This window comes from Staurois parvus, unplaced genomic scaffold (genome assembly GCF_062004578.1).
Source record: "Staurois parvus isolate SC_StPar_1 unplaced genomic scaffold, SC_StPar_1.0 ptg000056l, whole genome shotgun sequence".
In the NCBI taxonomy this organism is placed as follows: domain Eukaryota; kingdom Metazoa; phylum Chordata; class Amphibia; order Anura; family Ranidae; genus Staurois; species Staurois parvus.
In genome coordinates this window covers 10,853,384-10,879,730 of record NW_028317852.1, presented here as the reverse complement: position 1 = coordinate 10,879,730, position 26,347 = coordinate 10,853,384, and the positions used below count along the sequence as shown (strand labels likewise).

The 26,347-nt window shown below is 39.1% G+C and overlaps 1 protein-coding gene across 1 annotated transcript in view; it reads left to right on the top strand.

Annotated features, from left to right (window-relative positions):
- The window catches only part of PLXNA2 (plexin A2), a 502,290-nt gene that overhangs the window by 349,464 nt on the left and 126,479 nt on the right, over positions 1-26,347 (top strand). Inside the window, exons 14-16 of the mRNA XM_089668339.1 lie at positions 2,637-2,754; positions 7,209-7,345; positions 17,442-17,609. Of these exons, the coding sequence (XP_089524465.1) occupies positions 2,637-2,754; positions 7,209-7,345; positions 17,442-17,609 (423 nt within the window). The remainder of the gene's footprint in view (positions 1-2,636; positions 2,755-7,208; positions 7,346-17,441; positions 17,610-26,347) is intronic.

The following is a 26,347-nucleotide window of genomic DNA, read 5'->3' as shown; positions in this document are numbered from 1 at the left end:
CAACCCCCCCCCTTGGGCAGAACACAATAACTCTACGGGAGAGATTTCCCCATCAACACTGACTGGGATGAGGAAGGGGAATCGAGTAAGGCAAAAGAAAGAAAATTGATTCAACTATGGCTTGCCTTAATTTGCTGCCCCCTAAAATTCTGCTATATTGCCACAGTTTTTTTTGGTATGCACACAACACACATTAAAATCATTCACAAAAAAAAAAGATCTTTTTTGTTTTACATATGAATTTAATTATTCCTTGAAAATGCCATTTCTTTAGAAAATGTGAAGCTCAAATACACATTTTGACAAAATAGTGATCCGGTTGTATGGTGGTATTATTACATCATGTCATATTCAGAATATCTTGTTTTAGCAATTTCATATTTGTAAAATTGTTGTTTACATTAATTATGAACTAGTGCAGTAAACTAGGGTGACCTGTGTTGTACAGAAACCCCTAACAGTAAGAGATTAGCTTTCACTATTCTCTAATCTCTGAGCTGTTGAAAAAGTATTTCTGTTTCCCATAGGAAACTGCTTTTAGTTGCTGTTCGCACAATGTAGGCTTTAACTTTAGGACTGCTGATACAGCAAGAAAAATATGATCCTTGGTCCCAAAGCTATTCTCTACGGTACTAGAGATGCTGTTATGACTTTTGTTTTCCTTTTAATGTCCTAAATCTGGCATATTTCCCCCATCCAGGTCACTTGTTTGTGCTTACAACTCAATCAGGCCTATTATCAGTGTGCTGCAACACACATTAAGGAAAGAAAAAAAGAATGTATTTTGGTCTGTTGTGTGAACAAATAAAGCACATCTATGCAACATGTTACAGTTAGCACGTTTTGATTCATTGTGTTGCATTGATGTATATTTTTTTAATGCATTGCATTGATTTGTAGGGTTTTTTTGTAATGTGTCACAATGCATTTTGTTAACCACTTGCCCTCCTGAGGATTTACCTCCCTTGCTGACCTGGCCATTTTTTGCTTTACGGCACTGCGTTACTTTAACTGACAATTGCGCGGTCATGCAGTGCTGCACCCAAATGAAATTTACGTCCTTTTTTCCCACGAATTGAGCTTTCTTTCACTGGCATTTGATCGCCTGTGTGATTTTTATTTTTTGCACTATTAAAAAAAAAAGACAAACAATTTTGAGAAAAAAAAAATATTTTTTGACTTTTTGCTATTAAACAAGCCCAGTAAAAAAATGTAAAAAATCAAATTTTGTCATTGCTACATGTCTTTGATAAAAAAAATCCCAATACGTGTAAATTAATTGGTTTATGTGAAAGTTATAGCGTTTACAAACGGCGGTATATATACTAGGATTATTTTACTATTATGTTTATTTCTACTAGTAATGGCGGCCCCATTCTCCTCCCCATCAGAGATGCTTGGCAATCACTGGGCGTCGGCAAGTAATAACCAGCCGGGACCCGGTGATTGACAGCCACGGCCGTGAATGGCGGCATGAGTAGGGTGTAAGTGCACCCCCTACCCCGAAATGCAAAATCATGGATATATTATTAGTATTATTATTATTATAAAGTATTTATATAGCGCCAAAGGGTTTGCTCAGCGTTGTACATTAGAATGGGGGTCAAGACATGAGACAACACAGTAGCAAAACAATACACGATACACAAGGGTTAAAGGGCCCTGCCCTTTCGAGTTTGCAGTCTAGGAAATATATACGTGATTTTGCGCACCCGTTCCACCCTGTAGCAGTATTTTTGCTATTGGGTGGTCAGGAAGCGGTTAAATGCAGCATATTCTGTTTTCACTTAGAGCACACAAATTCAATGCATTGTTATAAACTGGGTGTACTGGCAATATTGGATTTTACCCCAACATATCCCAATGGACACACTGCCAATGGGCTGTTTGTCTCTGCTGACACTTGCACCTCAGCTTTTGCATTTGGACTAGGTTTTGTGTATCTTACTATGACCTGAGTGGTCTATGATATCTAGTCTTGTTTGTTTATCTATATTGGCTTTGAATTCTGTCCTTGTTTTGTATATTTGCTTGCTCCTGGTTATAACTATGGTGCACTGGCACTGTTTCTGTCAGTCTACAGTTCTACTAAACAGTCCCATGGGTTGTGTGCTGAGAACTGAACTCTTGTGAGATGTTTCCTATGATATACTCCCTGACCATCTGCTTCTGCATGCTGGCTTTGTGCTCGGACTAATGTTCTAGCTGTATCCTGGATTTCCACTATGTACCTGTTATCAAGCCTGTTTACCCCAAAAGTTCCCAAAACAGCTAGATTTGGCCAGCTACCCATGACTTATGACTTATTATATGTCCCTGTTTGCAAATGGAATAAAGTTATCTTCTGCGTATAGATTCAATTTATTACCCCTAATATTTTGTTTACAAAACTTGGTACATCTTGAAAACATAAAACATGCATACAGTTACACATGGATTTTGCTAAATGGATGCTAAAAAAACTTTTATGTGCAATAGTGAATTCTTATACAAAAAGTTTGGTATGTCACTTCAGTAATCTGGCTTGCTACATATTTGATTCAACTAGTCATCATATTCTTTAAATTATTCATGATGAAGAGAACTTTTTTTTTTGTTAGAATTATCAGACTGCCCACTCCTTTAATTTTTTGCAGGATTGTGTGTGAAATGGGTCCAGCCCCACCTACATTTAGTTCTGGGCCAGTGCTTCTTTGCGTTGGAGAATGTAAACCAGAGTTCATGGCGCGATCCTTACAGCAGTACAGCTTTGTGGTGAGTAAGCAATGATATCTGTGTGATGATTTTCATAGTTAATTTATTACCACTATGTTTTGTTTCTTTTCTTTATAAGGTAAAGGGTTTGGACTAATTAGCAAAAAACAATCTTCATTTGCTGCAAACTTTTTCTTGTTTACTCGTGTGTCAGTGTTATTCAATCAGCATGACAGCCAGGCTTTCTCGGAAAGAGGTCAGCAGCTGCAGCCTATATATGTCAGCACATGTTGTATATCTGACTGTTTAAATGCTATGGCACTCATGAAGCAATTGTTTGCATGGCTTGGGCTGTGATAAAGGAAGGTTCATCTATTACTACAGATGACACATAAGTAGATGTGGAGTTTGCTTTAACCACTTCAAGTCTGGACACTTTTACCCCCTTCCTGTCCAGGCCAATTTTCAGCTTTCAGTGCTATCACACTTTGAATGACAATTGCGCGGTCATGCAACACTGTACCCATATGAATTTTTTTGCATTTTTTTGAGACAGCTAAAGCTTTATTTTGATGGTATTTATTATGTAACTGAAAAAGTCCACAAATTTTGAAAAAAAGTATTTTTCTTATAAAATTTTGCAAATAATATTTCATCATACATCTTGGCCAAAATTTATTCCATTATCTTTTTAGTAAAAAAACATTTTTTACATTTTATTTTATTTTTTTATATTATTATTTATGTTTGTTTGTTTTTTTTACATACTGTCACCCTAGCAGTACAGTGCTTTACACTGATTGCTTTCACACCCATAAAGGCTGTAAAAGCAATCATTTCTCCTTCTCTCTGGCTGCATTCTTGCAGCCATTGAGAACTACTGTGTGAGCTGTGATTGGTCACAACTTGTCACATGGTACAAGGCTGTTGTGAATAGCCTTGTACCATGTGACCTCTGTGATCATTAACAGTTTTCACACGTAGTAAGCAATGATGTCAGAAGTGACATCTGACATGATCAGGACCTCGCACAGGGGTCCCGTGCGACGATCGATGTTCCACTGTGTCCGGAGGACACAGCGGGCACCGGATCTCAGTGCTGTGCGCTCCCAGGGAGCACGCACAAGCAGGGGGCGGGGAGGCCATTTATAAACGGCCACTCGCCCCTGCACTGCCACCGCCCTGCCGTTTATATACAATGGCCGGATGGGAGGTGGTTAAACAAGAGATTTCTTTTAACCCTAATAGTGGTAATAAAGTAATCTGCCACCCCCACACAGAAGCTGGTTGCTAGCCTGCATGCAAGATTTGGTAAGTTAGGCAAAATGACTACTGCAAGCTGGGTACCACCCACAACCGTACCCACTGATTTACTTTTGTCATTCACCCCTGCATGTCCAAATGCTGTCTGTGAAAATAATATATGTGAAAGTGTTATCAAAACAAAATTAAACAACAACAGTGAAGTCCATCAATTAGTCCATCAACTATTACCTCTAACTTCCCTAATTCCTCACAGTGAAAAATAGTTCAAGCTGTAGAATATAATCAAATCAATTCTTCCAGCGATCTCCCCGATGCATATACCTCAAAAAAAGAAAATATCACATAGTGCATTACCTTTTATAAACATAAATATTAATTTCATACCATGCAATTTGTGCAGTGAATAATTGTGAAAAAAATAGTGAAAAATCGTGAAAAACTTGAAATAATCTGTGAAAACACTGTGTATGTGAATCACTCTTCAGTGCCACACAAAAAATGCAAACTGGTGTGCACTTCTACTTATAGTAAGGATACCCTTACCAACAATCCTAATAAAGCATGCCTATAATAGTCCAACAGCTGAACAAAACAGTTCTCCTGTTTTGTTCAGCTGTTGGACTATTATAGGCATGCTTTATTAGGATTGTTGGTAAGGGTATCCTTACTATAAGTAGAAGTGCACACCAGTTTGCATTTTTTTGTGTGGCACTGAAGAGTGATTCACATACACAGTGTTTTCACAGATTATTTCACGTTTTTCCTGATTTTTCACTATTATTTTCACAATTATTCACTGCATAAATTGCATGGTATGAAATGAATATTTATGTTTATAAAAGGTAATGCACTATGTGATATTTTCTTTTTTTGAGGTATATGCATCGGGGAGATCGCTGGAAGAATTGATTTGATTATATTCTACAGCTTGAACTATTTTTCACTGTGAGGAATTAGGGAAGTTAGAGGTAATAGTTGATGGACTAATTGATGGACTTCACTGTTGTTGTTTAATTTTGTTTTGATAACACTTTCACATATATTATTTTATACACCTTCAGGGGAGGGTGTTGTTTGTGTTGTAGGGGAGTTTTAGTTGTATTTTTGGAGGTGGTTTTTGATTGAAATATGTCTGTGAAAATAACTGCTGCTTCCAGACATGGAGAAGCCTGTGACTTTCTCAGAGCCCTCATAAATGCTGAATGCTTTTGGATATGGGTGAGCATGTAACTGTCTCCCCTTCCTCCTAGGATGCACCATCTGGTGAGGAAAGAGGGAAAGGTTGACCCTGTTTAAGCACCAACATTAAATGGCAAATTACAGATTCCTAATAATTATTCCCAGTGTTCACTGCAGTAGTTCTCTGATTTGGTTTACCCACAAAGCATTACCTGTTCTGGAGCTGAATGCTATCCAGGAGATGCCTCTAAGAGCAAGGATAAAATTCATACCACATTGATCTCTTCTGAGCCCATTTTGTTTCCTTTGGCCCTTTTTTCTGCACATTGTCTACAATTTACTTTGCTAGCTCAAAGCTAATTGTAATATGAAAGCAGAAGTTCTCATCTCCTATCAGCTGCACTATGTCATCCCTAGCAGCAAATTATAGGTTGGTTCAAGCTCATGATAAAATGACACATTTCTTCTGCAAAAATCAATGCTAAGCTTTCTGCAGCTGAACTGCACAAGGCCATAACTGTCACTCTGTGTTTTATGATGTTATTTAACAATAGTATTTTGGAAATGACAAGGAAAAAGAGGCTCGATTCTCACCTATGTGTTCGGGCACATTGTGGGTATAGTTCACTGTAGGTGCTTGTTGATTTGTAGGTGCATGTTGCGTGCTGTACCTTCTATGATTATGCAGTCCATGTTTTGCTGGAAACTGCATTAAAGATGCAGAAAGCAGGAGGTATCAAAAGTGCTTAAAACTAGGTCATTAAAGTATTGGAACCAATTTAGAATTAAACAGGGCATCTTATGCTAAAATCATTGCTCTCACTCTGTCATTCATGGCGATACCTCACGTTTGGTGAAATCACCTTTTCCATATGCATGTGAGACCTACGTTTATGTTCACATTTGCATGTAAGCATGGAGTCTATTAGACCTCTGGGGTCCATTAGCAGCTGATCAAACTGAGATTGGTTTGATCAGCTGTTTCACTAGCCTGTAATGGCCAATAAACAAACAGAGGAAACTGGAACTGATGAAATCCTTGTCACTTTCAGTTTCTTGCATCACAGAGGAAGTTCATCTGACTCCTCAGTGTCTTTTCAATGCGAAAGGTTGTGGTGGCAGGGAAGCTCTTTCCTGCACCCTGTAAAAGTGATTAGACAGCTCTAGAACCCCCTGGGATCTCTTTTACAGAAAAGCCCATCACCTGCTCTAAAAAAAAAGATACCAGGATCATGGTCCTGGTATAACTACTTCCAACCAAGGACTTATGGGTACAACCTGAGTGTAGGAATCAGAAAAAAAAATCACAACAGAATGCGCTAAGGGACCTGTGTTGAGGCTTGATGAAGACTAACATCTCCTGCCACCCTATAGTGTTTTGAAAAGTTGGGTGTTAACATTAACTAAACCCTACCTCTTCCAGGATCTGTCTATGGTTTATTTTCTGGGTAGCTCCGCAAATATCAAGTTAGATATTAATTTAATGTCATGGTCTGTGAGATTTTCTATTTTTTTGCTAGATCTTTTTCCTCAATTTTATTCTGTCTGTAGTAGATTTTTTGCTGAAGCTACAAAGCAGATTGATTGTTAAGTAGAGTATTTGTTAGCTGCATAATGCATAAAAGCAAAAGAGTAATTGTATTAGTAATTATAGAATGTATCAGGAACAACACTGGAGCTTAGTTTTGGAAGTGTCTGAAATGAGCAACGTTTGTGTTGTCCAGTTAGCTTTCTAATGTCATACTGTAGGTACAGTTTAAAACGTAAAAGGGAAAAAGATTGTTAGTACAGTGAAGAGCATTGCATTTCTCAAAATGTTATGCAAAAGATCCACATTGCCTTCTACCTTTTTTATCTTTATTTTCAATGTTGTTCACAACACAAATAAAAGTACAGTATGGCAATACAGTCAATCATCTTCGAATGTTTATGAAGTGTTTACATAAAAATAACATGCTTTTGTATCAATGCGCATTACAAATAAAGTTATAAAAATAAGCTTGAATGAATAATTACGTACGCTTAAATTGAATGTTTGAAAATGTACTTTTGTTTGTTCAATTTTTCAGAATCCAACTGTTTCCCATCTTAGCCCAAGCCGGGGTCCTGAATCTGGGGGTACCATGATAACAATAACAGGCCATAATCTTGGAGCTGGTAGTACCGTTTCCATCCGCTTTGGAAACCAAACCTGTGAATTCTATGGGTGAGTATAAACAATAATAATAATAATCTTAATAGAAGTATAGGCTTTTGAGAGTGTTGTTGCATCAAAAAGATAGAATACATTTATAAGTGGAGCCTGATGTGCTGAAGCAGCTCCTAGCTGTCTGCTATGATTACCAACTACGCTCCTGTCAGTCTAGAATTAGGGTTTTTCTTGCCCACCTTTGTGTTCTGTCCCTGCTGCATTCCCTATAATGTAAAAAAAATAATAATTTGTTCCCTGATCCACTCTGATGTTTGTGAAGTCAGAAGGTCTTAGCATTTCTGGTTTCAGAGCTGTCATTCCCCAGTTGCTACAGCCAGGGAAGCAATTAATCAAGCACAATCTGTGCTTGATTAGCTGTATTGAAGGTCAGGAGAGATACTGAGGTCTAATAGACTCCGATGTCTCCATAAAGGGTACCAGTCACCTGCCTAATGATATCACATAGAGGGTTTGTTGTGTATACAGTTGTACTAATTTGTATTTAGTGTGGTAACTACACAATTACTGAATTACTGACATATTTAGAGTTGGTGATTTTATTCATATTTGCCTGCAATCACTTACTGTTTTCAGCCATTAAGGAAAGGTCTAGATTTATTCTAGTGGCAGTAGCAGGGGAAAATCCCAGAATGCAAATATGGATTTTCGGACTAAGGTACTAATTTTCAGCCCTCATGTAGTCAGTGATTCCTCTTTGATCCTTGATGTAACAACACCGTTGTAAAAAAAGAATGTCATGTTAAAGTGTATAGAAATCTTAATAATGCATTTCTTTTATTTACTCCCTTTTGGTCTGGTAAATATACCAGAAAGCATTTTGGTATATCTGTTAAATAAGTGCAATAACTGAGCGTATAATGTCCTGTGCTGGACACTTATTATTCAAAAATAGTAAGCTGCAATACTTCACATTTTTGTTGGGTTTAGATAGACTTTAATTACCATTAAGGTTTTGGCTCTGTGGGACATTATGTTTTCTCAACAAACAGTTGCAAGCACAGTAATATTTTTCTCAGGATGTGAAATGGTCCAAAGGTTTTCTACCCCTGCTAAGCCACACTGTCACTGGCTACAACGGGATTTTTTCAGCAGGTCCTGGACAATGTTTTGTGGTCCGAGACCTGCTGATCAGCTGTATCCGATCACAGCACAGAGTCCTATGTTTACAAACACACAAGGCTCTATACACAGATCAATATTTTTTGTCTTTTTTCGTTTATATAATGAAAAATTTAAAAAAAACCCAGTGGTGATCAAATACAACCAAAAGAAGGCTCTATATGTGTGAAAATAATTATAAAAACGGTATTTGTGTACAGTGTTGCAATTAACAGTTAAAGTAGCGCAGTGCTGAATAGCAAAAAAAATGCTCTTGTCATAAAGGGGGTTAAACTCTCCGGAGGTCAAGTGGTCATATAGCTCATGTAACTACATTTAGAGACCAAACACCATTATCAGAACTATTATGGTCCAAGGTAACTGCAGTATTTGGAGGGTGTAGTCTACTATTGGTGTGATTTTAAAGACAACAGTTTGCTGTAACGCATCTTTTTACCTACACATTAAAAATGGTAATTGTAACAGGCCTGGATCTAACCTATCTGATCTGAAGGTGCAGTAGAAAAAAAATAGATTGCATAATGTCAGTAGTGTGACAGAGATGCAGGGAACCAGTATTCTTTATTCACTCAGCACAATTCTGTACAACAACCCGGAAGAAATGTCTGACAGGTAGTTCAGAGGTGATGCAGGAATGAACAGGGAATTCTAGTATGTATCAGACTGTCATTAGATTAAAGTGATTAAACAGAACCTGTGCCTTCTTTTTATTAGGTGTCCCTATCAGAGTCCTCATCAGAGTTCCCCTTTACATCAGGGTTCCTATAAGGGTACCCCCTTACATTGGTTGTCCCCATTATAATGTCCACTTACATCAACTGTCACCATCAGAGTACCCCCCTACATGTAATGTCTCCATCAGAGATCAGAGTGCCCCCTTACATTATTTTCCCCCATCAGAGTGCCACTCACATCAAATGACCTGATCAGAGCTCCCCTTTTGTCAATTGTCCCCATTAAGTCTCATGGAATAGTGGATGTACTCTGATATCTGGGGGTGCACTAAAATCTGGGGGGGGGGTTACAGCCCACCCCAGCTCCCCTCTCCTAAATCCAAGCCAGAAATGTAAAGGAAATATTTAAAAACATGTAACAAACACGTTTAAGTTCGAATTTGGGAATGTTTAATATCTTAGTGGAAGTGCTGTCACCTTGAACAAGCTGCTAACATGCTTCCAGTATACTTGCCCAATATGGCACGCATACCACCAACTGTGTTGTCCTCCAGCAATGATAGGTCCAGAATCTTGCCACCACTGCATCCCTTGCCAACACTTTGTTTGGGTTCCTTGCCGGTCCTCTTCAGCCATTGGACATCCAATGATGATGTATCTCTTGCACATGCCAAGAATAGAGCCAGGATGTATACCACATGGCAATGTGCCATGCAGTGTATACAAAGGACAAAAAAATCACCAGCGTTTAAACAAAATTAATGTGAGCATTCCTTTTTTGCCATGCACACTGCATGTTCTGAAGATCAAATCGATGCCAAGGTGTCCCCTCTTTCTAAAGGTGGGAGTTCTATGTTCCTTTGGGAACACTTACTGTAGTCAGTGCATAGCTGGGGAGCCTGATTAGATGAAGAATTTTATAATCAGGATGAAGATGATGATAGCTTTCTGCTCTTTAGTCTGTGCACCAAGTCGTGGGTAGATTCTGCATGATGGGATAATAATTGTAAGGGAAGCTAACCAATTAATTATTGAAAATGAGAGGAAACATGTACTAAAAAAATGCGACAGTGGATATGTAGAGAAGTAATGGTCAGTGGGGATTTTTCATAACATTGCATAAAGCAGGGATATCAAGAGTATGGGGGAAGAACCAGGGTAAATGGATAAGTAAAACCAAAGCAGAGAGAGAGAAAGAAGGGGAATTTAAATCTGGATTCATCTATGTTGTTGTTGGAGAGTTCTGCTCACTTGCTGACCGGTAAAACGTTGTTAGCAGAATAAGAAGTGCGGTTAAATCCCTCTCTAATGAAGCCCCAAATACCAGTAAAAACATGACAGGGGTTGTAAACCTTCCCCACTTAATTAAAAAGTAAGAAACAAATGGACATGCACTTTAAACAGCTATAGTCCTAAAACATCTACTACAATTTTACAGTGTGTTTTGTTCCATTTATGACGCTAAAATTGTTTCTGGTACAAAGCATAACAAAATAATCTACAAATTAAATAAAGGCAGTTATAAAACTTCTTTATTCAACCCTAATAAAAGTAATAAAAGAAAGGTAATTTCCATTCAAAAAGCAATACAAACAGCATGGAAAAACAAGTGGGTGGGAGATATTTAATTAGGCCTAATTAGCTTAACTAAGGACTATTGATGAGTTAAATGAGAAAAAGTTTTATTAAATAGTTATTGTTTACAACTGCAACTCTGTTAAGATTTTTCTTCATTTTCTATCTGTACAGGACAAACATACAATTTGTAGTAGATTGAGGAAGGGATAGGACTTCTCACAATTTTGTTGTTCACTGCCCACACTGCCAGAACCTGCCCCATCCATGCAGTGCTGTATTTAGGTTTTGTGCTGCCCTGGGAAACACAAAAATTGGCTCCCTCCCACGGAGAGACCCTGACACTGACAAACACCCCCCTCCCCCAGAAAAAGAGCCTGACATTAACCAACAACACCCCACCCAAGAGAGCCTTCCACTACCACTTCCCCCCTCCATACACTGGCAACCCCCCAAACCACCCTAGCGAGAGAGAAAACACTTACCTTCACAGCTCCGGACATCCCTGTGAACAAGAGTCAGGCTCTGCATACACCATCAAGCAGCCCCTCTCAGATCCCACCAGGTTCCCATGCTGTGTGTGTCCTTTCTTCCATGCCTTCTTTTGGGGGGTAGTGCTGCCCCCCAGAAAAATGCTGCTGCCCCCCTGAAAAATGCCACTGCCCCCCTGAAAAAATGCCACCCTAGGCAAATGCCGTGTTTGCCTTCTGGTAAACACGGCCCTGCAACCATGCAAAAACAAAATTTTTCATGGAGAGTGTTGATCTCCTGTGTCACAATGGAGATCTCCATGTCACTACTGTATAGAGGCCTGCAGAAGAAACCATTAGGGGATCCAAGAGATCAACATTTTCAGAACTGTCAGCCTGCCTGTGAACTTGGCAAGAAGAGGTCTCATGGATGGAGTAGTATTTGTTCTTGTGGTGCAGACAGTGGGAAAGATAAGCACTGACAGTCTTCCTTTACAAGAATGACCGTTTGGTGAAAGGGATTTAGCTTTAATGACAAGGATGCTTTAATTATTTTGTTATGCATCATGTTTGATAGTGCTCAATGATGTCAAGGGAGAAGTAACAATTTTATGTACCCTGTCATATGCTTATCTGAAAGGCAAGCATTATTATGTACAATATGCTAATGTCTAATGGGGTTTTATACCCCTGCTTAATTTGAACATTTGGTAAATTACTTAGTTGTATTTGGAATTTATGCTGCTTCCGAATTTAAAAAGAAAAAGGAACAGTGTAATCTTTTGATATTTTTGTGTTTAAGCATCACATACAGTCATGGCCGAAATTGTTGGCACCCTTGATATTTCTCCAGGAAATCATGTATTTCTCACGAAACGTATTGCATTAACACATGTTTTGCTATACACATGTTTATTCCCTTTGTGTGTATTGGGACAAAACAAAAAAAGGGAGGAAAGAAAGCAAATTCGACATAATGTCACACAAACCTCCAAAAATGGGCTGGACAAAAGTATTGGCACCCTTTCACAACTGCGGATAAATAAGAATGTTACAAGCATGTGATGCTCCTGTAAACTCACCTGGGGCAAGTAACAGGTGTGGGCAATATAGAAATCACACCTGAAAGCAGATAAAAAGGAGAGACGTTCACTTAACCTTTGCATTGTGTGTCTGTCTGTGCCACACTAAGCATGGACAACAGAAAGAGGAGACGAGAACTGTCTGAGGACCTGAGAACCAAAATTGTGGCAAAATATCAACAATCTCAAGGTTACAAGTCCATCTCCAGAGAACTAGATTTGCCTTTGTCCACAGTGCGCAACATTATCAAGAAGTTTGCAACCCATGGCACTGTAGCTAATCTCCCTGGTCGTGGACGGATGAGGAAAATTGATGAAAGATTGCAACGCAGAATAGTCCGGATGGTGGATAAGCAGCCCCAAACATGTTCCAAAGACATTCAAGCTGTCCTGCAGGCTCAGGGAGCATCAGTGTCAGCGCGAACTATCCGTCGACATTTAAATGAAATGAAACGCTATGGCAGGAGACCCAGGAGGACCCCACTGCTGACACAGAGACATAAAAAAGCAAGACTACAGTTTGCCAAAATGTACTTGAGTAAGCCAAAAGCCTTCTGGGAAAACGTCTTGTGGACAGATGAGACCAAGATAGAGCTTTTCGGTAAAGCACATCATTCTACTGTTTACCGAAAACGGAATGAGGCCTACAAAGAACAAAACACAGTACCTACGGTAAAATATGGTGGAGGTTCAATGATGTTTTGGGGTTGTTTTGCTGCCTCTGGCACTGGGTGCCTTGACTGTGTGCAAGGCATCATGAAATCTGAGGATTACCAAAGGATTTTGGGTCGCACTGTAGGGCCCAGTGTCAGAAAGCTGGGTTTGCGTCCAAGATCCTGGGTCTTCCAGCAGGACAATGACCCCAAACATATGTCAAAAAGCACTCAGAAATGGATGGCAAAGAAGCGCTGGAGAGTTCTGAAGTGGCCAGCAATGAGCCCAGATCTAAATCCCATTGAACACCTGTGGAGAGATCTTAAAATTGCTGTTGGGAAAAGGTGTCCTTCCAATAAGAGAGACCTGGAGCTGTTTGCAAAGGAAGAGTGGTCCAAAATTCCGGGTGAGAGGTGTCAGAAGCTTATTGATGGTTATAGGAAGCGACTGATTTCAGTTATGTTTTCCAAAGGGTGTGCAACCAAATATTAAGTTAAGGGTGCCAATACTTTTGTCCAGCCCATTTTTGGGGTTTTGTGTGACATTATGTCATATTTGCTTTTCTGCCTCTGTTTTATATTTGTTCCAATACATACAAAGGGAATAAACATGTGTATAGCAAAACATGTGTTAATGCAATACCTTTTTTGTGTGAAATACTTGATTTTCAGGAAAAATATCAAGGGTGCCAACAATTTCGGCCATGACTGTATGTAGTTGGTACAAGAGACTCCCTATGTTTAGCCTTATAATTAAAAAACATCTCTGCACTTATATTGATGAGAAGCTTTTGCCGACAGCTTCTCAATAGATAATGTTGGAGTTGAATTATGTAGTCATTTTGGGTCAAGTGCAGAAGTTTCAACTGCAGGCATTTCTGCTCTCTGTTTGGGTCCTAGAGATGCAATGTACAACACTTTGGTAATGGTTATAAACTGTTTGGTTTCTGATGCATGAATCAAACTAGAGTGCTCCTTGTGCTTTTTTTGAGGGCTGTAGTGTGAAGGAAGAAATGTGGTAAAATATTTTTTTTTTCTTTGGAAAATGGAGACTTTTAAAAACCATATTAACCATATTAATCATATTAAAAAGCATTAATTGTATTTAATAATTTTAATATGTTTGCATATTTTGATTGCACAAACCAAAATTAAAGCATATATAAAAAAACCAACATTGGTAAGGTTTTAACTTCAATTTTTAATGTTAGTTTACAAGTGTGAAGGAAGGTGGTTAAATATCTACCAACTTGCCCTTTCTATAAAACATTTTAGTTCCCTAAATGAACAGAAGTATTAACCCCTATCTTTAAAGTATAAATAAAGGCAACACTTTTTCTTTTTGTTTTTTTCTTTTGTTTTAGACAGTGTGGAAAGGGATTAGAGCACCTGTCAGGTTTGTATCGCTGTCTGTATCCCCATTAGGGAGAGCCACTATCTCTATTTGTCATGTTTGGTCATCACCAAAAGTGAAAGAGACAGAAAATCCCAAATGTTGGGTCATTCACCAGAACAGGAATGGAGGAAAAATCTTCCAATAGGTACACTGAGGGCAAAAGAAAAAACTGACAGGGTTATAACCTTGCCTACTCTGTCTAAAATGAAAAAGGTGTTTTGCCTTTAGTTCTAAAGTGTATTTCCACATGTGCAGTTGTAAAAACTCTGCTATATGTTCATGTGTTCCCATTCGCACAGCATGTAAGATATTTTTAGGGTGAAACCTCATGGCTGAGTTTTTTTGCCCGCACAGCACAGACAGGTTTAATTATGAGAAACACAGCCGATCAACCCCTTATAACAAAGAGAACTGGTAAGATTTTATAATGGTGCAATTTTTAACTATTTTTAGGTTATGCTATGTTATTGAGAATATGTAACAAATATAAAGCAGGTATTATTCCAAGTTGGTTAAAAAAAATGGACATGCACTTTAAGCTCTTAGCTCTTGTTTCACTGAGGGAAGTTGCTTGGTCTAATAGGGTTTTTTTTTAAGAGTTAATGTATGGTATAATCTTACCCTTTTAACTACATTTGTTGCATTACAGGGCAGGCAGGTATTATATTCAACATTCCTCACACAGCTCACCACTTTTGTAAATCCAAATACTAAAAATCCATCAACAATAACAAACAAAAAATAAAATTCTCTAGAAGCCTTAAAAATGTTTTTCTCATAACACCTTCCTGAGCATAATTCTGCTTGTTCATGATTTACTCTCTCTGTCAGCATTTTTTGTCTTCCCATAATCTCTGTCTTTTTCTAATTTCAATACCTGTCCTTATTCACAATCACTTACCTGTACCTTTGTTGAAGGGTTTTAAGAGGATCTATTTTATTTTGCTTGTTCTTGCATGTTATGAAACCATTTTTATGTGATTAGCAAGTGCTAATTAGGCTACATGTACACTGAAACATTTACTCTACAGGAATGAATAAATGCCCAAGTGCTAAATTCACGTTTTTGCTGCGTTTGGCGGTTTTCGGCCAAAATGTTCCTCTCTAGAATGCGATTCTTCTGCATTCAGGAGAGGGACGTTTAACTGCCCCTAAACTCTGATAATTATAATAATATGATTATTATTGAGTTGAGTTCAGGGGCTTTGGCAAAAAAATCGCCAAAAGCTCCTAAACTCATGTTTAGGAGCAGCAGTGTGCATGAGGCCTTACTTTAAAACAAATTAGCATCTAGTCTGACCAGGAAATTAGTTGCAGCCTAAAAAGCAGCTAAAATATCATGCTGAAAGGTAGCACATATAAGAAAAGGCTGTCCTGATTAATTTACAAGTAGAACTGATTAACAGCACCTCCGATATAGCAGCAAAAGAGTTGCTGTTTACCACTTAGTTTAGTCATCTTGTAGAACCTCTAATAAAACTGACTTGACCATCAGGCTGCTATGCAACATTTATTTTATTGCTTGGTGAGCAGGTGTTTGATTCTCGCATTCTGCATTTAAAGTGCCCCAAACACACAGTTCTCATCCTAGCAACTGTAAAATCACTTATATTGTAAATTCCTTTTTATTTTCTGTAAACAAAAATCTAAAATAAAACGGTTTGTACAGATGTGGTTCCTATGTAGAAAACAGTAATGTTGGTGAAGATATTAGACAAGTTAGAGGGATGAGCTAAACAGACCACATGAGTGCATGCCATATTTTATTGACTGGATGGTATTTTAGGACTGCCATCTTAGTAGTTTGTGGATAAAGAGATGTGTATGCCGTAAGCAAAGACTTAGAGTTTCTAAATTGGAGTAATCTGAATGTACATTTTGCGCATTGGTTAGCTTTGGGATTATACAGGGTGTTTTGGGTTTGATTCTCACCAAACACTATGTAAAAAAAACACTAAGTTGTGTTTTTATTTTTTTTGTCCCTCCTATATTGTTGCTAATTTCTTCAAGGTTTGGATGCATGAATGTGATAGGAACATTAAATTGTAAGCAGTTGTACTGTATCAGCTGATGGAAATACATTCTTCTGAATTCTTTGTTTTGAATATATGTAATGTAGAATAGTAAAAAAATGATTAGGTTATGTACATTTAATGCAGGGTTTTACTTTGGAGGAACCCATGGGAAAAAAATTGAGATCTTGGGGAACCCTTGAAATAATTTTCACATCACATGGAACATTGGTGTGATCAGCGAGCTGTTGATATAACAACATTTTAAAAAAATAATAGAATATTCAGAACACCACCCTCAAACCAATAAAGAATACACCCCTCCACTACCTCTTCCAGGGCGTGTCCTCCACCTTTAAATCATACAAGAACAGTGTGACCCCCCCCCCACACACACACACACAAACACGCACACACTTAATGCAGCTAAGAGCCTGATTCCAAGATTTTGGAAACAAACTGCATGACCCATCCTCCTGGACTGGAAGAAGGAGAATAGAATTATGGCAGCTGACCAATGGGCTCACACTACTGAAGACACTATCGAATAATTTGGGCATACATGAGTGGGATGAATATACTACTCTACTGAACTTGCAGATAATTCATTTTCAGCCTTGTTGAGGATAAATGTCCTCTATAGCCCATTTTTACCCATCCACTACGGAAAAGTTGGGATCCCTCCAGAGTCTGGACCGGTTGAGTGATGTCGGCCGACAGTGAATTTTAGCCCACTATTGTCTGCACTTCGTTCTGCACTCCTGTGACGTACAGGAGAAATAGGGCCAAAAGAGTTTTTGCTCTACTTCTCCTTTAAATAGTGGTCAGTAGCAGGAGTAATCAAATTACAGTGTAGAGTTAATGAACTACAGAAAAATTGCAGTCAACAGAGACTAAAGGTCCACTTTCTGGCAGAAAATGGTTAACATCATACTGTTCGTATGCAATATATATTTTTCCCTTGACTACAGAAATTTAAAAATATAAATTCATAGCTCTTAGAATCATAACGTTTATACAAAAGCATTATACAACCACTCTCAATTAAAACAACAGATAAATCATCCATGAATGGTAAATATTAAATTTTTCACTTTTTCATGTTACAGGAGGTCTCTTAACGAAATTGTTTGTGTATCTGCTCCATCTTTATATGGCGTGGGTCCAGTTCATGTGTTTGTCAGCGTGGACAGAGCCCAGATAGAGAGCAACCTACAGTTTGAATATATTGATGACCCGAAAGTCCAACGAATTGAACCTGAGTGGAGTATTGCCAGGTATGTTGACTCCATATTTGAAGAATAAATAAAATGTTATTTGATTTTTTGTTTCGTATGCTCCTGTTTCCATGCACAGTTCAAGAAAATATGAATCTGTTACTTGGCTAATGATTAAATTTCCTAAAATCCAAACAATGAATTTTTCTTATTTGTTTTCTTCTGCCCTGTGCTCTCTTCCCCTGTTATCTTTAGCACTCCCTGTTTTTATCTTGGACTGCAAGTTCATTAAGCAACACATAGATCACTCAATTTTCTTGTAATGGTGGTGATCGGCTACTTATAGCGGAACTGCGGTTGGCATTCTGACACTGGGTTGAACTGACTTGGTGTCATTGACATCCCCAGGACACCAATACAGTGATCAGTGCTAATAAAAAGCACTGACACTGTACTAATGGCACTGGGCAGGAAGTTGTTAACATGTGGTGCAATCAAAGGGTTAACTGTGTGCTGTTTTACATTGTGTCGCTGTGTTTGTGCTTCACTGTAAGCACACTGCTTTGCATGGCTGTGCTGTGCACAGCCATGCAAAGCAATGTGCAGGAGCTGACGGGGGAGATAACAGTTCTCCCCCCTGTCGGAGATGCTCAGCAATCACCGGGCGCTGGCGGGTAATCACCAGCTGGGACCTGGTGATTGACAACCACGTCTGCGAATGAAGGCGCAGGTAGGGCGTGCACACATGCGCCCCCTACCTGGACATGCAAAATCACATATATACATGTGATTTTGCGCACTCGTGCTGCCCTGTAGTGGTACTTCTGCTATAGGGCAGATGGAAAGTGGTTAAAAGAGAAGTAGGGTTTTTTTATTTTGCCCAATTATACTTACTTCGGTGGATGCAGCATCAATCCAATGCTGCATCTGTCTCCTGCCGGCTCTAAGTGTGAAAACTCAACGATCACATGATGGCTGATCGCTGAATTCTCACAGCCATTCTGAGCAGGGAGTGGTGACTGTCAGTCACCACTGTCTGCTCTGCCCCCCAACTAACTGGAGCACTGGGCGGTGGAGAGAGCGGCTAGCTCAGACTCTCAACGGCTCGCTGAGAGACTGAGCCAAGTGCCGCTCCAGACTCTTGGGTGAATCCCTACTTTAAAGTTGGGATCTTTCCCCAGCCTGGACCGGCTGAGTGACATCAGCCGACAGCAGGCTTCAGCCCACTGTCAGCTGAAAATGGGTCACAGGAGTGCAGAACGAACTGTACTCCTGTGATCCACAGGAAAAGTACAACCAAAAGAGCTTTGGCTGTACTTCTCCTTTAAAGCAGTATTAAACCCAAAAGCAAACATTTATTTTATTGCAGCTTACCAATTCTTATATGTCTGCATTAGTTCCCTTTTTTAGACTTTCTTCCATTTTCATCTGGTTATCTGGCCAGTAAGTCTGTCATTTTTCAACAGAAAAACTCTATTGCAGTTACAGGAAGGAGACCATTTACCACTGGTAGGGGTGCTTAAAATAATCAGCTTTTATTTATTTATGTAAAACCTCGGGCCCTGTTCACACTTGGGAGATTAGGAATTGGAGGCAGAATCGACTTTGCTGCGACAAACATGCATAGGGCAGCTTATTCAAGTGAATGGACTGACCTAAGGTCGACAAGTGGAAACACATGAAAATCACACAAACAAGATCGTGAGAGGGAACGTGAGTTCCGCTACGCAATTTGTGAATGGGGTCTTTCCCCAAAAGAGAAAGAAAATGTTTGCTGTAATCATAATGCTGGAGTTCAGCTTCAATTTGTTGCTGCATTTAAATCTGCTAGAGCATCTTTTATTCCCTTGCCCCCACCTGACAATGCCATTGTCCAAATCTGCCCCCTGTGCTCTTCATCCAGAGTGGTGTCTGTATAATATAGGAGGTGTGTTACTGGCCATATCACCAGGGAAAACAGAGGGCAAAAGTCTAAAAAAGGAAAACTAATACAGCCACTAACTCTAATGATTGGTAAGCTGCACTATATAACATTTTTTGTTTTTGAAAAAGAAATTTCGATCCATGTATGGGCAGGCTCGATCAACTTCATACCAGTTTGATCCTTGCAGTGATCATTGTATTCTGATAAATAAGAAACCTCCCGCTGTCAAAATACATAAGCTTAGTGGGAGGAATTCAGTGTTGATGGGGGAATCGAGCAATTTTCTTATCTGCAACCCGTGGTTGCTGGAAAGAAAAATCGTTTAATGTATGGACTGCCTTAAAGCTCTGGGAGTTGGGCCTTGTCATTGTATGTTAATGAGGGCAAACTCTGTGTGTCCCTCTTTGCCAGTGAGAACAGAAAGTTTGTTCTCATTTCAAATTGTTCAGTAGCTTGCAGCCTGCCCAATACCTGCTGCAAACAAGTACCCAGGAATGTAAGAAATATATATATTTTTTAACTACTAATAGGTATCCTGCGTGAAAGGGAGTGCATATCATATATACAGTGCATCCAGAAAGTATTCACAGCGCTTAACTTTTGCCACATTTTGTTATAGCCTTATTCCAAATCGGATTAAATTCATTTTTTTCCTCAACATTCTACAAACAATACCCCATAATGACAATGTGAAAGAAGTTCGTTTTGAAATCTTGGCAATTTATTACAAATAAAAAACAAAAAAAAACCACATGTACATAAGTATTTGCAGCCTTTGCTCAATACTTTGTTGAAGCACCTTTAGCACCAATTACAGCCTAAAGTCGTTTTGAGTATGATGCTACAACCTTGGCACACCTATTTTTGGGCAAATTCTCCCATTCTTCTTTGCAGTACCTCTTAAGCTCCATCAGGTTGGATGGGGAGCATCGGTGCACAGCCATTTTCAGATCTCTCCAGAGATGTTCAATCGGGTTCAAGCCTGGGCTCTGGCTGAGCCACTCCAGGACATTCACAGAGTTGGCTCGTAGCCACTCCTTTGTTACCTTCACCCCAGTCTAAGGTCCAGAGCATTCTGGTACAGGTTTTCAGCAAGGATGTCTCTGTACATTGCTGCATTCATCTTTCCTTCGATCCTGACTAGTCTCCCAGTTCCTGCTGCTGAAAAATATCCCCACAGCATGATGCTACCACCACCATGCTTCACTGTAGGGATGGTATTGGCCAGGTGGTGAGCGGTGCCTGCTTTCCTCCAGACAGGACACTTAGCATTCAAGCCAAAGAGTTCAATCTTTGTTTCATCAGACCAGAGAGTTTTGTTTCTCATGGTCTGAGTCCCTCAGGTGCCTTTTGGCAAACTCCAGGCGGGCTGCCATTTGCCTTTTACTGAGGAGTGGCTTCCGTCTGGCCACTCTACCATACAGGCCTGATAGGTAGAGTGCTGCAGAGATGGTTTTTCTTCTGGAAGGTTCTTCTCTCTCCACAGAGAAACGCTGGAGCTCTTTCAGAGTGACCATCAGGTGCTTGGTTACCTCCCTGGCTAAGTCCCTTCTCCCTCGATCGCTCATTTTAGCCGGGCGGCCCGCTGTAAGAAGATTCCTGGTGGTTCCAAACTTCTCCCATTTATGGATGATGGAGGCCACTGTGCTCATTGTGAACTTCAATGCTACACAAAATTTTTTGTACCCTTCCCCAGATCTGTGCGCTGATACAATCCTGTCTCAGAGGTCTACGGACAATTCCTTGCATTTTATGGCTTGGTTTGTGCTCCGACATGCACTGTTAACAGTGGGACCTTATGTAGACAGGTTTATGCCTTTCCTAATCATGTCCAATCAACTGAATTTCCCACAGGTCAACTCCAATCAAGTTGAAGAAACATCTCAAGGATGATTAATGGGAAAAGGATGCACAAGAGCTCAATTTTGAGTGTCATGGCAAAGGCTGTGAATACTTATGTACATGTGTTTTTTTTTTCATTTTTTAATTTTAATAAATTGCAGAGATTTCAAAATAAACTTCTTTTACATTGTCATTATGGGGTATTGTTTGTAGAATGTTGAGGAAAAAAATGAATTTAATCCATTTTGGGATAAGGCTGTAACACAACAAAATGTGGCAAAAGTTAAGTGCTGTGAATAGATTCTGCATGCACTGTATAGTGGGGTTTTCTCAAATATGACTGCAAAGGTATCAATACACTTTAAATTGGTAGTAAACCACATGTAAAATAAAAAAAACTGGTCCCCCCTGCAGAGCAAAGTCATAGTGTGCTAGTATGTACCACATTCTAGCATCTTATGACAGATTTATCTGTGAAACAGATCCCTCCAGCGGTGCCTTGTCAATGGGGACCCAGTCTTCCTTCTGGCTTCCACTGGCTTTGGCCACTTAAATGTCACATCCACAGCACAGCTCTCACAATGGACAGCATGCTGTCGATTGAGAGCACAGTGTGCATGCGCCGGTGATGTCTCCAGCTGCTTCACATGTAAATACATCCTAAATGGTGCACGTTTGGGAGATATTTACGGTACCTACAGGTAAGCCTTATTATAAGATTACCTGTAGGTACAAAGCAAAAAAGGGAGTTTACTCCCACTGAGTGAATTTTTGGCAAATCAGCAGGTATTTGTACTTTCAGGGACTTTAAATAGATAAAGTACAGGAAAATGTGCAAGTATTGTAGAGATGTACCACATGCCATACACATACTGTATGCGTCTTTTGTGGTGATCCTAAACTGCAGACAAACAACTAAATACATAGTTGAAATACACATAGAGAAATAAAAAAGCAAACATTTTCCTATGCTAGTGTGTGATTTGGGGCTCCTGCATTTTTAGGTCCAGGTTAGTATTTCACTTTAAATCAAAAATGGAGAAAATAAAGAACCCATCATTCAATTCTAGCAGAAGGGTTAAATCGAAATTAGTATATCTCTTCCAGTGGTTTGTGATATGTCACAAATTAAAAAAAAAAAAGTACATAAAGATATGTGTGAAATCTTTTACATCCCTACATTGCCAAAGTCTTTCTGAATCAGGCAGTAACATCTCTCCACATCAGTAGGTGCCCTGCTTACATACTAAATAGATTTGTTCTAATGTTCTTTTAGAACTATGATAATACCTATACCAACAGGCATGAACGACAATTTTGGGTCAGTGCAGCTGGATTAGCTGCCACAGTGCAACTACAACTGAGGTGGCAATTTTCCTGCAACATTGCATTTTCCATAGCAAGGGCTTCTTGGATACTGTGACTAGTTTCCTTTTCATTTTATGCAGGTTTGGATATTTCATTAACTGGTGCAAACTCCTTGAACTATTTAGAATGAAAAAAAAAATATTGATCAACGCTTTCTTAATGCAGTCTTAAAGCAAGAATTCTATCAATTAGCAAATTGAATTTTCAGACCAATAGACCTTCATTTACTTACTATTCTCTTCTGGGAAACTGTACCAAATGCTTTAACAAAGTCCACAAATTTTAATTTGTTTGACAAATGTGTTTTGATGAATCTCCGGTAGGTGAATGCAATATTTTATATAGCATTCGCTTGTATGGGTCCTCGTAGCAGTCCCTTTAAAGAGGGAACTTTGGAAGTTGTGCCAAAAAAGCAGAGTCACCAGTATTGCCTGCTGATCTATTCCCAATACTGACTTACCTTGTCTATTTCTGCACTATGGGATGTATTTGACTAAAGCTGGCTCACTCAGAATCTCGTGCACCTGTGCATGGTAGCCAATCAGTTTCTAACCTCAGCTTGTTCAATTAAGCTTTAGCAATAAAACCTGAAAGCTGATTGGTTTCTATGCAGAAGTGCACAAGATTCTATGTGAACCAGCTTTAGTAAATAATTCCCTATGCCTCTGTATGGAGGCACCCATCTTGGTAGAGGCAGGATGTTTCTTTCTCAGGTCAGAGCCTCCATCAAGGAGATTAGTGAGCAGCACAGTAGTGGTGACATCACCAAATCTTATTCCAGTTATTAGTTAGAGGCAGCAGTGCCTTAGATTAATGCTCCAGACATGAGCTATGAGACTGTGCATGCCTAGGCAGCCTCACAAACCAATAAGTACAGTGCTATTTTCACAGAGAAATTCCAGACAAAAGGCACAGTTATCGGTACTGTTTGTGCACAATTAACACTCTTAGATGTTCCCTATAACATTGTAATCTTCAAAGGATTTCAAAGGCATTTTTTAAAAAGACAAACATGTCATACTTACCTGCTCTGTGCAGTGGTTTTGCACAGAGCAACTTTGATCCACCTCTTCTTGGGTTCCCCTTCAGTGCTCCAGGCCCCTTCCTCCTGCTGAGTGCCCCAAGAGCAAGCATCTTCCTATGGGGGCACCCAAGCAGGCTCACTCCTGAACCGCTGCTCTGTGTGTCCATTCACACAGAGCCACGGCTCCACCACCTCTAACTCCTCATTGGCTTACTGGCTGTGATTGACTGCAGTGGGGACCAATGGCTTCTGCTGCTGTCTAAGCCAATGAGGAAGGAGAGTCCCAGAGAGCCAAGGCTCTTGTGCACATCACTGGATCACGATGGGTCTCAGGCAAGTATTAGGGGGGCTGTGGCACATAGAAGGTTTTTTTTAACCTTCATGCATTGAATGTATGAAGTTAAAAACCTTGAGCCTTTACAACCACTTTCACTTTTTGAGTTCACATCCACTTTTTCCAATATTTTTCCTACAATAGAAACAAAACTCACATGTCTAAAATGTATGGTTTAACACCTTGATCTATTTTATTAATATATGTTACACATTTGCTTTGTGCTACTGGCACCATGCCTCCATATATGACCCTAAGGGCAGCTAATTCTAAAGTCAAGCTGTAAACAACAGAGGAGGCTTTGGAACTAAGGAAAATAAGCAGCTATGTGCCTGGAGAGATTAGCTTAGGGGATTGGCTTTACATATGTTTAGATAAAAAAAAGTGTCTGTCCTTAAATCATATGCATATAGTATAAAAAAGCACCCTTCCTCACTTACTGTACAGTTCAAAATCTGCAGCCTTTGCACTTTCCCATATAATGTAAAATATAAGGGCCCATTCACACCATTGCATTGCAGAAGTGCATGGTAATGCATGTTCTTGAACACTGCTGCATTGCTGTGCAGTTCACTTTAAATAGCTATCCAATGCACCTCTCCAACTGTCTGTTTGGATTTACATCAACAATTATTATATTGTAGGTGTTCTTGCTGTTCTTTTTCTTTAATGACAAATTGTCAAACATACATTTTCACAAATTGTTTGGACTGAAGTCAAGTTTCAATGCAAGCACAAGCTTAAAACAAACATGGTAGCAATTTAAACATTAAATATATTTCTGTGCACTTTACTGCTGGATAAAACCATTTTGTATCCAAGATGTAGACTTAGGTCATGTCACAGACTAATAAATGAGGCAGGTTAAATTGCATCTTGTGAATTAAGTGTTTTTTAGAGAATTACGTTGTAATAGTGAAAACAGTTGTGTACTTTTTGGTGAACAACTTTTCACCATATTTTAGCTACAAATTTTAGCTACAAATATGTTCTAACATGGCAATTTCAGTGATTTGTTAGTGATTAGGCTACTTATATACATATGGTAAAAGCTGTTATATAATGTACATTTCTAAAGCTGAGTATTCTTTTATCACAGCTTCCATAAAACTGTTCCATTTATTTGTTGATGATGATTTTTTTTTTAGGTGTTTTTAGGGTTCTTCTTACTGCTTTGCTGTTTTATAAGGCAGATGGATTTACCACTCTTTTATTAAGCTAATGAACGCACTGCGTGCAGATTACCTTTACAGTTGTATCCCGGGGTAGTTTTATGACTTCCCTAGTAACACAAATAAAACATTTCAAGCAAATACTTTCACTCTCAAAAATGCAGTAAATGATGCTGAGAAAACGTATGCTGGCAATCCTTTGGTTGACAGTTACAGTAAATGTATAGGTAAAAAGACCCTAACCCAAACAATTTCTAAAACAAGTCTAAAGTTTTTTTTTGTCCCCAGTCCCTTTGCATTTTTAAATCTGAGATATAGTTTTATTCCGATAGACCTATTTCACTAGGTTCAAATACTTAACACATCTATACAACTACACAGAAACTACTTGCTTTGAAATATAGACTGATACAAACTGCAATATACATATGTAATTTCATTTCAATTCAAATTGCTCGGGCAGAACTAGATGAACCATCAGCGGGCATACTTTGGAAAAGTGGATTAGAACCAGGTTACTATTTTTGTTTTTGCCAGGCATATATGACCAAATAGCATTTCACCTTATGGACCCTTTTTACTTGTCAATGCTGGATGTGCTCAGGGTACTGATAGTAAAGTCCAGTAAATATCCAAAGTAATATAAGGCCTATATTCCCAGTTAGCAATGATGCAAGAATATTTGCCAAGATATTTAGTAAAAGACTGCATTATGTAATTAAATCAATTGCTGGGATGAACAAACCACATAGCAGGGCTTCAAGCTTAAATGATAAAATATCCTGTTCAAATCTGCAATAGAAATTAAACATTGTACGGTGAAGCCACTGATAAGACTTAGGCTGGATATAGATGAGTCAGTTTTTTAGTATTCAGCCAGCGGGTTGAATAAAAAAACTGATCAATTCCTCCAGCCACACTTTCAAGGTGGATGGTGGAATCCTCCCCGCTGTGTATTCTGACAGCGGGGAGACTTCCCCGCCATCAGAATAAACTAATCAGTGCTGCAGTCTATAGTAGAAGTTTTGCAACAGCAGGGTTCGAATCTGCCAGGGCAATAGACTTTGCTTCAACCACAGTGGATGTACATGGGTCCAAATTCAGCCAGTCCCTGCTGAACCAGCTGAATTTTGA